Here is a 12,629-nt window from a genome sequence, read left to right on the forward strand (position 1 = left end):
GTTGCTATGCTTGCATGTTTGCATGATACCATCCAGCACATCCAGTTCAGGTTTTTACTTTGTGCATAGAGTGTCAAAGGTGTATCCATCTCTGCTCTAAAATCCAAGAAGTCGGTCTGTACAGCTTAGTGACATTATGTTGGGGATCTCTGTGGGCCTCCAGCAGTGTCAGCACTAACCTTTCATTTTCTTCTCTTATTTCTCTTATTTTATATGCTTTTATTGCCTTATTTGTTGTAGGCTAGACAAACAGCCAAGCCTTTTATCATTATTATTTATTAGATTCTCTCAACATCATGTTTCCCAACGAAATGTTGGTTGTGTCACTCCCACACAGTTTCCATCAATGGAGGTAATACTCTTAGCATGTCATTCAGCATCTTGGGTAAGGCCAAGTGAGCTATCAGCTTCCACCTCTGGTGTGAGTTCTTTAATCGTCGTTTTTATATAACTTACAGTCCTTCTTAAAACATCTAGAGTTTGCAGCTTTATCACATGGGAGTACTTCTTATTTCTGCTCACGTTCACAGAGCCACGGATATGATTTGGGGTTATTTGGGCGATTAAAAGGGAAGATTGGGCAGAAACATATTTAACACCCTGAAGCTATAGCAAGGAAGAAAAAAGATCTAATACTATGGAAAACCTCTTCTGTGGGACATCCGTCTGTGTGATTTAAAAAGGTTTAAAAAATCAAATCTAGTGTTTTAGAGAAGGCACAATAGGGTCCTGCTGCAAAGGCAGCAGCTTTTGCCTGTTCTAATGTTTCATTTGTGTCTGAATTTAGGTACGCTGAAGACTGTTTCATATGAAACTGTTGTGCAGTATCACGTCTATCTCAGCTTATATTATCCCCTCCTTTTGCACATAATACTGGGAGGTTACAATTAATTTGAAGCTGTGCAGTGAGCAGATGTTTCTTCTCCTAATAATCATGTTGAGTGTGTAAAAGCTGTCCTGGCACATGTGATGTTGGGTTTCATTGCAGAGCTTCTGTGCTAAGAATTGGCATGAGTAAATATTGTTTCATGGATCAGCAAATCTTCACAAGTCATTTCTCAAACCCGTTTCCTGCTGGATAACATTATTGTAGGATACAGCATTAAGGTGATGGATGGACAAAAGAAAACCAATGGGAGGAGAGTGCTGGTTCAGTCAAGGATTTTCATTCTGTGCAGACAGTTTTCAGCAAACAGTTGTTACACTGTGCTTGGTATTGTGCCTCTGGGGAACTTGTGGTCTCATAGTCCCTGGTTGACAACTGTCTGAATAATAAAGCCCATCATAAAACTGCCTTTTGTTCCTAAGGCTGTAGTGGTGGTAGAAGATAAAGGTGACTGAGAGGTCACAGTGTTGTTTTGCAGGTTGAGCTGGGCCTTTTTTATCAGATTTATTTAGATATTTATTCAGCTCAGCCTGCCCTTTTCTGAGAGGAGCCCCATAGCAGCCTGAGTGCTACAGCGGCTCCTAACCGTGCTCTCATTTTTATTTTGGAATAACCAATTTTCAAGTGCAGTAAGAGAGTGGGAGTGGGGCAGAGAAGGTGGAAAGTGCTATCAGGAAGAATCACTTTCACAGAACAAACACATAAACATGGGTATCTTAATGTGTCTTCATGGTACATCCTCTCTCTCTCCCCTTGACTCTTGGTGCAAGCTCAGTTGTTATTCAGACATTTACGTGGAAATTTCCAGCCTAATAATGCAAGACAAAGAATTCAACATGTTTGGCCACGATTCAGCACTGCAGTATGTGTGTAGGTACCTATAGGTTTACTTGTTATATTGTATCAGGACTGGATGCCTTTGCAATCTTTGGAACAAGAGCATTTTCCAGCCTTATCAATGCTGATGTATTGTACCTTCATTGTCTGACATATACAGCTGAAAAACAAAAGCATAGCAGCTTGAGAGTCAGCGTGACTAGAAATAGGCAATCATTCAAGTTGCTAGGATTTATGGTTATTGCCATTGGAGGATATTAAAGTAATACACTGACAAACACATGAGGCTTGTGATAATTTCCTTCAATAAATTGAGGAGCAAAAAGAAATAAGGGGTGCTCTGTGTTTGTGTGTTTCATGAGGATAGAAAAGCTAAATATTTCTGATTTCATTTTTTTGGCACTTATTCTTGTGGCTTTTGATAAGCCTTTCCCAGCTGCTAACTTCCATATTGCTGCTCATTCTTTAGAACAACAAGCAGCAGCATGGCAACTGACTGCGAGAAGGTGATATGCTTTAGAGTTGTATTAAACAAAACCCGTGATTTTTCTTGGAAACTACTTCTTTAATATTAGAATATCTACTAAGTCCCATAGAGATTATGCCAGTAAATATGACTCTGCTTTGCAGAAACGTTTGTAATTTCAGAGCTTATATATATATATATATATATATATATATAAGCAAAATATTTTAGTCTCCTGAATACATTTCTATAGGGAATGGAAGTAGCAATGAGAATCAGTGCTGTTATAGTAAATTTGATTGCGTAATCACAGAATCTGCCAGTCAGTGTGTTTCAGAAAAGTTAAGTCTGTTTTCAGTGAGTACGTTGGGATGTTGAAGTTTCTGAAGTCCCACTAACCAATAGATTACAAGCTCTGTTGTGGAAGAGAGAAGAAGGTATCAATAGTGACTCAGAACTGGAAGAGGTGATCATGTTAAAAAGGTTCAACCAAGGACCCAAGTCACAACTGGTGCTGCTAAACAAAGGCACCAGTAGTAAGTTCTTAGTAATTGGAGACTCTTTGCTGACAAGCACTGAGGTGCTCATCTGATGCCCGGATAACCTCTCTAGAGAGGTTTGCTGCTAGCTAGGGACCCACATTTTGTGCATCAAGAAGAGGATATCGGGTATGATGAAACCACGCAACTACTATTCCCTTCCAGTCTTTCAACGTGGGTCACACAAAGCTGCTACCAGAAAACTAAAAAAATGTTATAAAGACTTCACATCCCTTTGTCCTTAGAGACAAAGGAGTGGAGTAAAGCTGGCTACTCTTTAAGGATGTATTCCTGCAAGCACATGAGCTTTCCATCCCTTAAAATTAGAAAGGAGGCAGGAAAATAGCATGTCTTGGCAAGGACCTGCTGGTCAAATTGCAGGAAAAGAAGGGCATGTATAGGCAGTAGAAACAAGGATGTGTCACCTGGGAAGAATACAGGAATGCTGTCCAGACATGCAAAGATGGGATTAGGAAAGACAGGACGCAGATGGATCTAAACTTGGTGATAGATGTTAATAACAAGAAGGGGTTCTATAGGTACACTGGTCAGAAGATATAGGCCAAAGAGAGCATACCATCTCTGACAAATGTGAAAGGAGAACTCTCTACTACAAATACAGAAAAGCCTGAGGTGCTCAATGAGTTCTTTATCTCAGTCTTCACTAGCAGCTGGGATTTGCACCTTTTCCAGATCCCTGATCTCCCAGTTCTTGGAGGGAACTGGGAGAGCAACTCTACCCCACTCTACAAGCAGAGCAATTCTGAGACCACCTCACGAGACTGAATGTGTACAAGTCCATGGGGCTGGACAGCATGCATCCCAGGATCCTAAGGGTGCTGACTGCGGTTGCCAGGCTGCTCTCCATCATATTTGAGAAGTCATGGCTGTCAGGCAAAGTCCTTGGAGACTGGAAGAAGAGAAACATAACTTCCATTTATAAGAAAGGGGGAAGGAAAACCCTGGGAACTATAGGCTGTTGAGCCTCTGAGTCTCTGTGTCCATGTCCAAGATCATGTAACAGATCCTTCTGGAAGGCATGTTAAGGCACGTGAAGGTTGAGCAGGTGATTCAATACCAGCCAGCATGGCTCCACCAAGGGAAGATTGTGCCTGACCAATCTAGTGGCCTTCTGTAATGAAGTGATGGCATCAGTGTACAAAGGCAAGGCTAATGCTGTCATTTGCCTAGATTTTGCAGTGCTTTTGACATGATCCCCCACCACATGCTTGTCTCTAAATTTGAAGACGTGGATTTAAATGGTGGACTATTTGGTGGATAAGGAACTGGTTGGAAGGTCACAGCCAGAGGGTAGTGATCTGTGGCTCTGTGTTCAGGTGGAGGTCATTGATGAGTGGTAATCCTCCAGGGGTCTGTTTTGGGACTGGTACTCTTTAGCAGTGATATAGATGATGGCATTAAGTGCATCGTCAGCACATTTGCAGAAAGTGACTTGCAGACCAAGCTGAGTGGTGCAGTTAATACAGCAGAAGGAAAAGATGTCATCCAGAGGGACCATAACAAACTTGAAAGATGGGCCAATGTGAACCTAATGGGGTTCAACAAAGTGAAGTTCAAGGTTTTGCACTTGATCTGGGGCAATCCCAGATATCCCAGACTGGGAGAAGATCTCCTTGAGAGTAGCCCTGCTGAGGAGGACTTAAGGGTCCTGGTAGATTAAAAAAAAAACAAACAACAAAAAAAAAAACCAGCAGTGAGCACTTGCAGCCTGCAAGACCAACAGTATCCTGGGCTGCATCAAAAGAGGGGTGGCCAGCGGGGAGAGAGAGGTTGTTGTCCCTATCTCCTCTGCGCTCATGAAGTCCCATTTGGAGTATTATATCCAGTCTAGTGCCCCCGACAAAGGAAAGATGTTGAGCTTTGGGAGAGGGTCCAAAAGAGGATCACAAAGATGACCAGGGACTGGAGCAACTCTCCTATGAAGACAGGCTGTTCGGTCTGGAGAAGAGAAGGCTTTTGAGGCAATCTCATTATGGCCTTCCAGTATTTAAAGCAATCACTTCAAAGCGAGAGTTGAGATCAGCTGTCCTGGCTCTCCAGCTCTTTCCAGATTTTAATGTTTTAGGGTTATTAACAGGGGGTTCCCAGAAGGTGGCCGTTGACTTTGGCTTTTATCTCTCCAGTTTGGTCTTACAATGTATGATTTTATATAGGCCTGTATTTTGAAGGGGGTAGAAGGGAGTTAAGTTTCTTATATGAGGAGGTTTCACTGCATTCTTTTGAACTGATTGTTTCATAGTTTGTTTAATCTGAATTTGTTTGAAATGTTGGAGAGGAGTGACAGAAGCTGTGTTTAAGGTACTTGGTATGAGAGTGCTCATCTTTCTACTGAAGTCTCAAGACTGCAGCTACTCTACGGGGAACCATGCCACACTTGGATCCTGGGCACTGCTTGGAAGCTCTCAGGCCAGCCCTATGTTAACAGTGACTGTAAGGCAATGTTCCAGCGTTCACGTCACAATGACTGTTTTAACTAGCATTTGGGCTTTTACCACTGCACAACTGTTCAGGAGGAAAAGTTCATTGTAGTCATTTGGCATCTGATCCAACGTTCATATAAGTCAGTGGAAAAATTCATTCTGCTGATAACAGTGGAATTTGAATCTGTCACTGTTTCTTGCAATCATTAACTCGTCTTGGTTGTCAGAGCTAGAAATTTCTTTAGATGGCAGTATGTAATTAACTGAAAGAAATGTACACACCCTAATTTAAAGTAACTGGTATAGCTACCATCTACTAGCATGTACAGATATGGATGAAAATAGGTAACCTTGTGTGAAGTAGCATCAGAGTCAAAGTGTCATGAAAAAATGGTGCATCTAAACCCACAGGCAATTGAAACTTCCCTACAGTGGAAATTTTTTGAGGGGTTTTCTTTCTTTCATAGATTCATAGAGGTTGGAAGGGTTCTTTGGAAATCATCTAGTCCAAACTTCCTGCTAAAGCAGATTCCCTAGAGAAGATTGCATAGGAGAACGTAGCTCTGACCTCACAACTTGAACGCGTAGTGTAGGGCTGACTCCTGAACCCCAGCCCAAGGCAGACCTTGGACTTGCCTTCCTCAGTGCTTTTGACCCAGTTGTCTCAACTTGCCCCACCTCACTGAGGTGTGTGCATAAATGAAGGATGGCAGACTGCAGCTTTTAACTCTCTGTGTGCCTCCTGGGCAGTAGATTTTTTTCCTCAGCAGAAAAGTGAAGACCCTTTTTCTGCTTTTGAACACTGGTTAGATCCATGGGTCAGTGCAAGACCAGCACATCTTTCAGTGTTTCTGCCCACAAGTTTAGGCTTCTGGATCTAGTTCCAAATTGTTCAATCTTTGGTCCTCTGTTTTATTTTATTGTGTTGTTAACACTTAAAGTAGCTTCTTTTCTTGTTTATTAGTTTTTAAGTGATAGGTAATATTCTTCTTCTATTAAACATTTTTTGGAAAAATTTCCAAGATATATAAACTTAATATAAGAAGTCATTTAGTTTTGTTTAGAGCATTTGATGGGTGTCTCTCAAAGTTGACAAATGATTTTAGTCTATTTATTAATAATGGAAACCAAATAGCAGGGACATTCAACTTTCTTCTCTTTGCAGTTGCCAAGAAATGCAATTTCTTACAGTTTGTGGTACACTAGGCCAGACACCAAAAAAATCAGATTTTATTGTCTTAAAGCCTTAACTCACAAGTCAGTGTTCCAGTTTCTGTAGTCTCGTGTTTTCTTACAAAGCTGATGCATCTGTTGCACTGTTTTTGATCTATCTTTTGGGTATTTCTGTCAGAATGGATGGACTGTAAATTGCTCTGTAGCTGAGGCAGACCTCAGCATACTTAGTTTTTTTAGTAAGTTGCTACTACTAGTTTGTCATCACACTGTAGGAACACCAGTCAAACATGTGAACCTCACTGTGCAGGGTAGTATACACACATTCATTGAAAAAAACAGGATCATCTCAGAGACCTGATGATCTGAGTGTTGCAGGTGAAAGCAAATAGTTAATGAGTGTTGCATATGTTGAAGACTACCGAAGTACAAGGCAGGCAGAGATGTTTATGAAGAATGGAACTTAAAATGGCATTAGTGAGAGGCATTTTTCCAAAGTTGCTGTGTTTGTTTTGTTGTTTTTTTTTTTTCCCCACATAGACTGAAGAAATAAAACTTGACAGGATTTTTGCTGCTACATGTCTGTTATTTTTTCTCATGGGATGCATGGGACTATTCATATTTTCTTATGTCCATTCTAGATGGGATATACTCCCCTGCATGTTGGCTGCCACTACGGAAACATAAAGATTGTTAATTTCCTTCTGCAACATTCTGCAAAAATCAATGCCAAAACGAAGGTGAGTTTTCCGCCTCTGCTTCACTCTTTCTTTGGAGGCAGCAAGTTTGCTGTGTCCACCACAGTCTTTCCCTTTCCTTGTGCCTGCAGAACGGGTACACGCCGCTGCACCAGGCTGCACAGCAGGGGCACACCCACATCATCAATGTTCTGCTCCAGCACGGTGCAGCGCCCAATGAGCTCACTGTGGTAAGTGCCAAGAAGCCACCGCTCAGTCTCGGTCATTCCACCCTGCATGAAGCATTGTGTCCCTGCTGTGTTTGAGTACAGGAAATGACAAAAAAAAATGTGACGAGGGGGAGGAAAAGAGCAGAGGAAGGCTATTCCAATCGCCTCTGTGTTCTGTGTCCTCCATTGTCTCTTCCAAAACCAGAACAGCAAACATCTGCACAATGTTTTCTTTTTCATCCAATTTCTGTAGACTTAAACTCTTATGGTTACATATTCTACTACCCAAAATCTATATCAGTCACCAATATGCAAACATTTGTGTATTTCATTATTATGCATTTTTCTCTAACTAGCAATTTGTACGCTTCCAGCATTCAGCTTTTCATACAATTTTTTCAATTGCTAGAATGGAAATACTGCCCTCGCCATTGCAAAGCGACTTGGCTACATTTCAGTTGTTGACACATTAAAGGTGGTGACAGAGGAGACCATGACTACAATTGTAAGTACAGTTTATTTCAGTAGTGGAAGGAAGGATTTTTGCTAAGCCAGCATGTTCATCTTTGTTTAGCTAGATGTCTACTGAGATTTCAGTTTAATTTCTACCTAGCTCCTTTTAGCACTATAAAGTAGATATTAAGTCAGATGTAGGCAGAAACCAAGCAGAAAATGGCACTGTAAAGGTGCCAATTTTGTAAAGGGCTAGTCATAGCTGGCCTGTTTTTCATAGCATATAGCATACTTTGCTTATTGCATAAATGACACGAATGCAAACTGATTTGTAGTGGCAAATACATTCATAGAAGCTTCTTTCTGGTGGCTTCTGAAAGATGGCTAACAGTATCTTATACATGCAGCGAGTGTCTGCAACCCCAGCTGACATATCCTTGAACTCCACCTCATCTGTCTTGTCTCTCAAGAAGGCTTGCTGTTGTATGTTAGCCAGAGAAGATTAAAGAAAGTAGTCAGATAATGCCTATCAAAAATTGGCAATTACCGGAATTCAAGATATTTCTCAAAGATCTTATGGCAAAGTGCCTAATGAAGACTGTTCTTGTAAAATGCGGAGCCTCCATGAACAACCATAGAAGTAAAGCAAAAACAGAGCATTAAGAACATAAATTCAGAGCACCAGCTCATAATTGACTTTTTCCTTTTTGCAGCCTTTTAGCGCTTAAAAGGGGAGTCATATGCATGTATGCATTTTTAACCTTATAGGAAACTGAAAACAGTTATTGTACATTCCATGTTTTGTCATCACACATTTGTGTGGTCTGTCAGTGCAAGCAGGTGGTTGCAATACAGTTGAGATGACGAGCAATTTTTAGTTCAACTTAATGATCAGGCTGTGAATTGTTTTAGAGGAAATGTTAGATGCTGAGCAGCCTGTACTACAATCTGCGAGTACCTACGCTGAAGACAAGCACAGAAATAATTTCCACAAAAACTGAAATAGGCTGTTTATCAGTCACAAGTGTGTACTTGATAGACTGTGGAAACCTAAACATGAGATCTGATTTACAGCTGAGTATCTTAAAAACTCAGATAGCTATTTTTGGGGGCGTGTGGCTAAATAACTCCCTGAAGTAAGTTTAATGAAACCAGGATGAGCATAGCTAGTTTTACTGTGATTTGTTATTCTTTACTGAAAGTCTGTTTATGACTGAAAAAATCCTGTGATTTTGCTAGCTTAACAGCAATGTGTTAAAAACCTAAAAAGAGAATACCATGAAATGAAAGAACTCTGAAGCTTTTTATTGGTTTTGTGATGTTTGAGCATACAGGCAATCTTCTGCTATTTCAACGGAATGGCAGTAGCTCAAGAAAGGTGAACTGTGATATGAGTAATTATGAGGCAAGAGAAAACCCAAAATATTTGTAAATAGGTGAAGATAGAAAAGCTGTTTTGACCTGATCTTGTTAATGATTTCTTATTTGTATATGAAGAATGAGAAGTGATAGTGATTAAAAACACAAACAAGGGCAAGTGTAGGGTCCTGTCCCTGGGGAGGAGTAACTGTATGCATCAGTATAGGTTCAGGGATGACCTGCTAGAAAGGAGCTTGGTGGAGCAGGGCTTGTGTGTCCTGGTGGACAGCAGGTTGATCATGAGCCAGCGGTGCACTCTTGTAGCTGAGAAGACTAATGGTATCCTGGAGTGCCACATCCAGAGTGCAGTGTCCAGTTCTGTGCTTCTTGGGTCAAGGAAGACACAGGGATCTCGTAGAGAGACTCAGGCGGAGGGCCATGAAGATTATTAGTGGCCTGGAGCATCTCCCTTATGAGGAAAGGCTGAGACCTAGGACTATACAGCCTGGAGATGGATATGCTCTCTGGAGAATACTAAGAGGGTATCTTATCAATGGTTATAAATATTTAAAGGACAGGAGTCAAGAGGATGGTGCCAGGCTCTTTTCAGTGTTGTCTAGAGACAGGACAAGGGGCACTGGGCACAAACTGAAACATAGAAAGTACCATATGAACACAAGGGAAAAGTTCTTTACTGTGAGGGTAACAGAGCACTGGAATAGGCTGCAAAGAGGTGGTCGAGTCTCCTCTAGAGATATTCAAAACCCACCTCCATGCTTTTCTGTGTAACTTACCCTAGGGAACCTGCTTTAGGGGAGGGGTTGGGAGTACTTTAGATTCTTATTTTTTGAACTCCACTCCACGAGCTCTATCTCTGGAGCATCTCGTGTGTGACCTAAAACTTTACCAAAGTGCTTACTGCACTCTGTTCAAGCTGGAGAGTACCATGTACATGGCTGTGTATTTTGTGGGATACACAGGTATTCTAGTAGCGGCTTTGAGGCATTCAGGATATCTTTTTTCTGCTTTTAATTTTTTTTTTTTTTTTAATCTTTATCTTGGCCCTGAATCAACATAAGTATAATGATGAAAATCAACGGCATCTTTGTTAAAACACATTCTGTAATGGGTTTTATTTAGCTTGCATGTAGTTACAGTTGTTTTCACGTGTGGAAAAAACACAATTCTTGTAGAGGAACCTCTGAAAAATTTCACATGTAATTTGAGAGCAAGCTTATTCTAACATAGTTGGATTTGATGATGTTAAGGGCCTTTTCCAACCTTAAAGATTTCACAATTCTATGATTTTTCTGCTGAAAAAGGAGAAGCACATCCCTCGGAATGAATGTTAGTATAGTTTAAATATAGATGACACTCTCCTGCTTAAAATTTAGATGACTTTTCAGAGAGTTCTTATAAATACCCTTAACTTTCTTAAAGGTAATATTGTTTATTTCTGTATTATTTCAGTATAGTCTTTTTCAGCGTGTAGTTATATTCATCGATGGAAAGCCGGGGAATAAAAAAGTTGAAAAGAATCCAAACAAGAGTTTTGCTAAATGTAGATAAAAATACATCCTGAATTGATTTTTTTTCTTTGACAGACTGTTACAGAGAAGCACAAAATGAATGTACCTGAAACCATGAATGAAGTTCTTGATATGTCTGACGATGAAGGTATTAAATAATAAGAAACCTTCTCACTTATTTTTCAGTCTTTTATTGTAAGAAGCCTTGTTTTTTGTTTGCTTTTTTTTAAAGTACTAGTTGGATATGCTCTCTGCACATACGTTATTGTTTTACATTGATTTATTGATTCATTGAACGTCTATGCTTTTATTTAATTCTTTTGTTTATTTAAATCATGCAGTTCGTAAAGCCAATGCCCCTGAAATACTCAGTGATGCTGAATATTTGTCAGATGTTGAAGAAGGTATTTGTACATTTTTGTGTTGCAGTGATATTTAACTAAGCCTCTTCCTTTTACTATGTCTTACTGGAAATTAATCCTTTCTGATAATCTTCTTCTCATCCTACTAACAACAACTTCTGCTTTACAGTTTAGAATGCTTTCAAAAACTCTTCAAGCTGTTAATGATAATCTTTTTTTTTTTTTTTTTTTTTTTTTTTTTCTGAATGTCTTACTACTAATTTCTAAATGAAATTACCTCCATTTTTCCTGGAAGGGTCCTTTTGCTGCTGCTTCTATAAAGTAAAGAATTAGTTTATTATTGCAACTAAAAAATATCAGACAAAAGGGTCAAATATCAAAGTACTTTAAAAGAAATAGCTGATAGTAAAAGTGAAGGACAAAAGGATGGGTGTTTTTTTTCGTTTTTGTTTTTAATCTTTTGTGTGTTCAGCTATGGAATTATTGATTTATATTGATTGTCAACTCTAGTGTAGAAATATTTTTAGGGTTTAAAACAAGACTGTATTTTAATCATAATGTTCAGCAAAACCACAATGGATTACTTTTGTCCTAAGCAAAAGGGATGCTGCGCTGAACTCAGCAAGTTGTGTTTCTTGGGATTAATGATGTACTCTTGTAGCTGGGATTTCTGTATTCTGTATCATTCTGCAAGGTGATGTGTAGTTCATGAGTGGGGCAATAAGCCATGTCTTCTCAGTGCCTCTGGATGAGATTTAAGCTGCTCACAGCAGCAGCTTGCCCATCACAGCTCACTCCTCAGTGTCTGGCTGGGCTGACACAGTTTCAGTGGTCTGTTAAGTATCTGGAACTCATTTGGTAGCTGCTTTCCTCCAAACCAACATCCCCTGCTAGGTCAGACCTTCCGTGGTGCGGATGTGCAGGAGCCTGTGTGAGTCCCACCAGGAACTGCAGGTTTCCAGAGGCCACAGTGGGATTACGTTCCCATGTCACACTCAGAGACAGGAAGGTCTTGTGTTGAGGAAGGGAATGATGGCAGCACCCTGGGGGCTTTTATGTGTGTATTTGGTCACTTGCATTAGAGCTGCAGATTTTCCTTCTCCAGTGGGGAGAGAAGTGACTGGGTCCAGTTAGCTTGTGGCTGTGTAGTCAGCCTCTTTCTTTGCACCAAGTGATGTGTTTACATGTTTATAGCACTTAAGCAGTATGGTGTAAAAGCTGCAAGAGGAGCTCACTGTGTGCAGCTCTTGTTCAGTTCATTCACTGAGGCTTTTGTTTTCAGTTTGTCAGTGTTCCTATATTTGCATTCTTAAATAGATCACGTTCTTACTGTGCACCTGTGCTTTCCAAGTAACTCTTCTGGGCTATTGTACTGCTCAAAATACCGCATTGTTGTAACTGGCTGGAATGCAGATGCCTAATAGTTAGTTAATAGAGCAGCAACAGCTGCCTTAGCCCATGGCACAGCGTGAGGTTTGCTGCAGATGAGAAATGCCTGTGTAGGGTCAGAATATTAGATCTAAGATGTTAAATGTGTCCTCCACGTATGGAATCACTTCTAATGGCCAAATGCAGAACTGAAGGGAAGTGAGAGATCTGTGGGAGGTTTTTGTAGTCACAAACTCTCATTTCAGGGAAAAATAAATATTAAGGATATGGGGTAATCTAATCAATTCC

The 12,629-nt window shown here is 40.3% G+C and overlaps 1 protein-coding gene across 7 annotated transcripts in view; it reads left to right on the forward strand.

Annotated features, from left to right (window-relative positions):
* The window catches only part of ANK3 (ankyrin 3), a 344,064-nt gene that overhangs the window by 252,103 nt on the left and 79,332 nt on the right, over positions 1 to 12,629 (forward strand). For all 7 annotated transcript variants that reach the window (XM_042817687.1, XM_042817684.1, XM_042817681.1 and 4 more), the window contains exons 19-23: positions 6,984 to 7,082; positions 7,172 to 7,270; positions 7,659 to 7,754; positions 10,666 to 10,738; positions 10,932 to 10,994. In XM_042817687.1, coding sequence (XP_042673621.1) covers positions 6,984 to 7,082; positions 7,172 to 7,270; positions 7,659 to 7,754; positions 10,666 to 10,738; positions 10,932 to 10,994 — 430 coding nt within the window. The remainder of the gene's footprint in view (positions 1 to 6,983; positions 7,083 to 7,171; positions 7,271 to 7,658; positions 7,755 to 10,665; positions 10,739 to 10,931; positions 10,995 to 12,629) is intronic.

The sequence above is a fragment of the Centrocercus urophasianus genome, unplaced genomic scaffold (assembly GCF_019232065.1).
Source record: "Centrocercus urophasianus isolate 14NV4802_14NV808 unplaced genomic scaffold, USGS_Curo_1.0 seq_17, whole genome shotgun sequence".
NCBI lineage: Eukaryota > Metazoa > Chordata > Aves > Galliformes > Phasianidae > Centrocercus > Centrocercus urophasianus.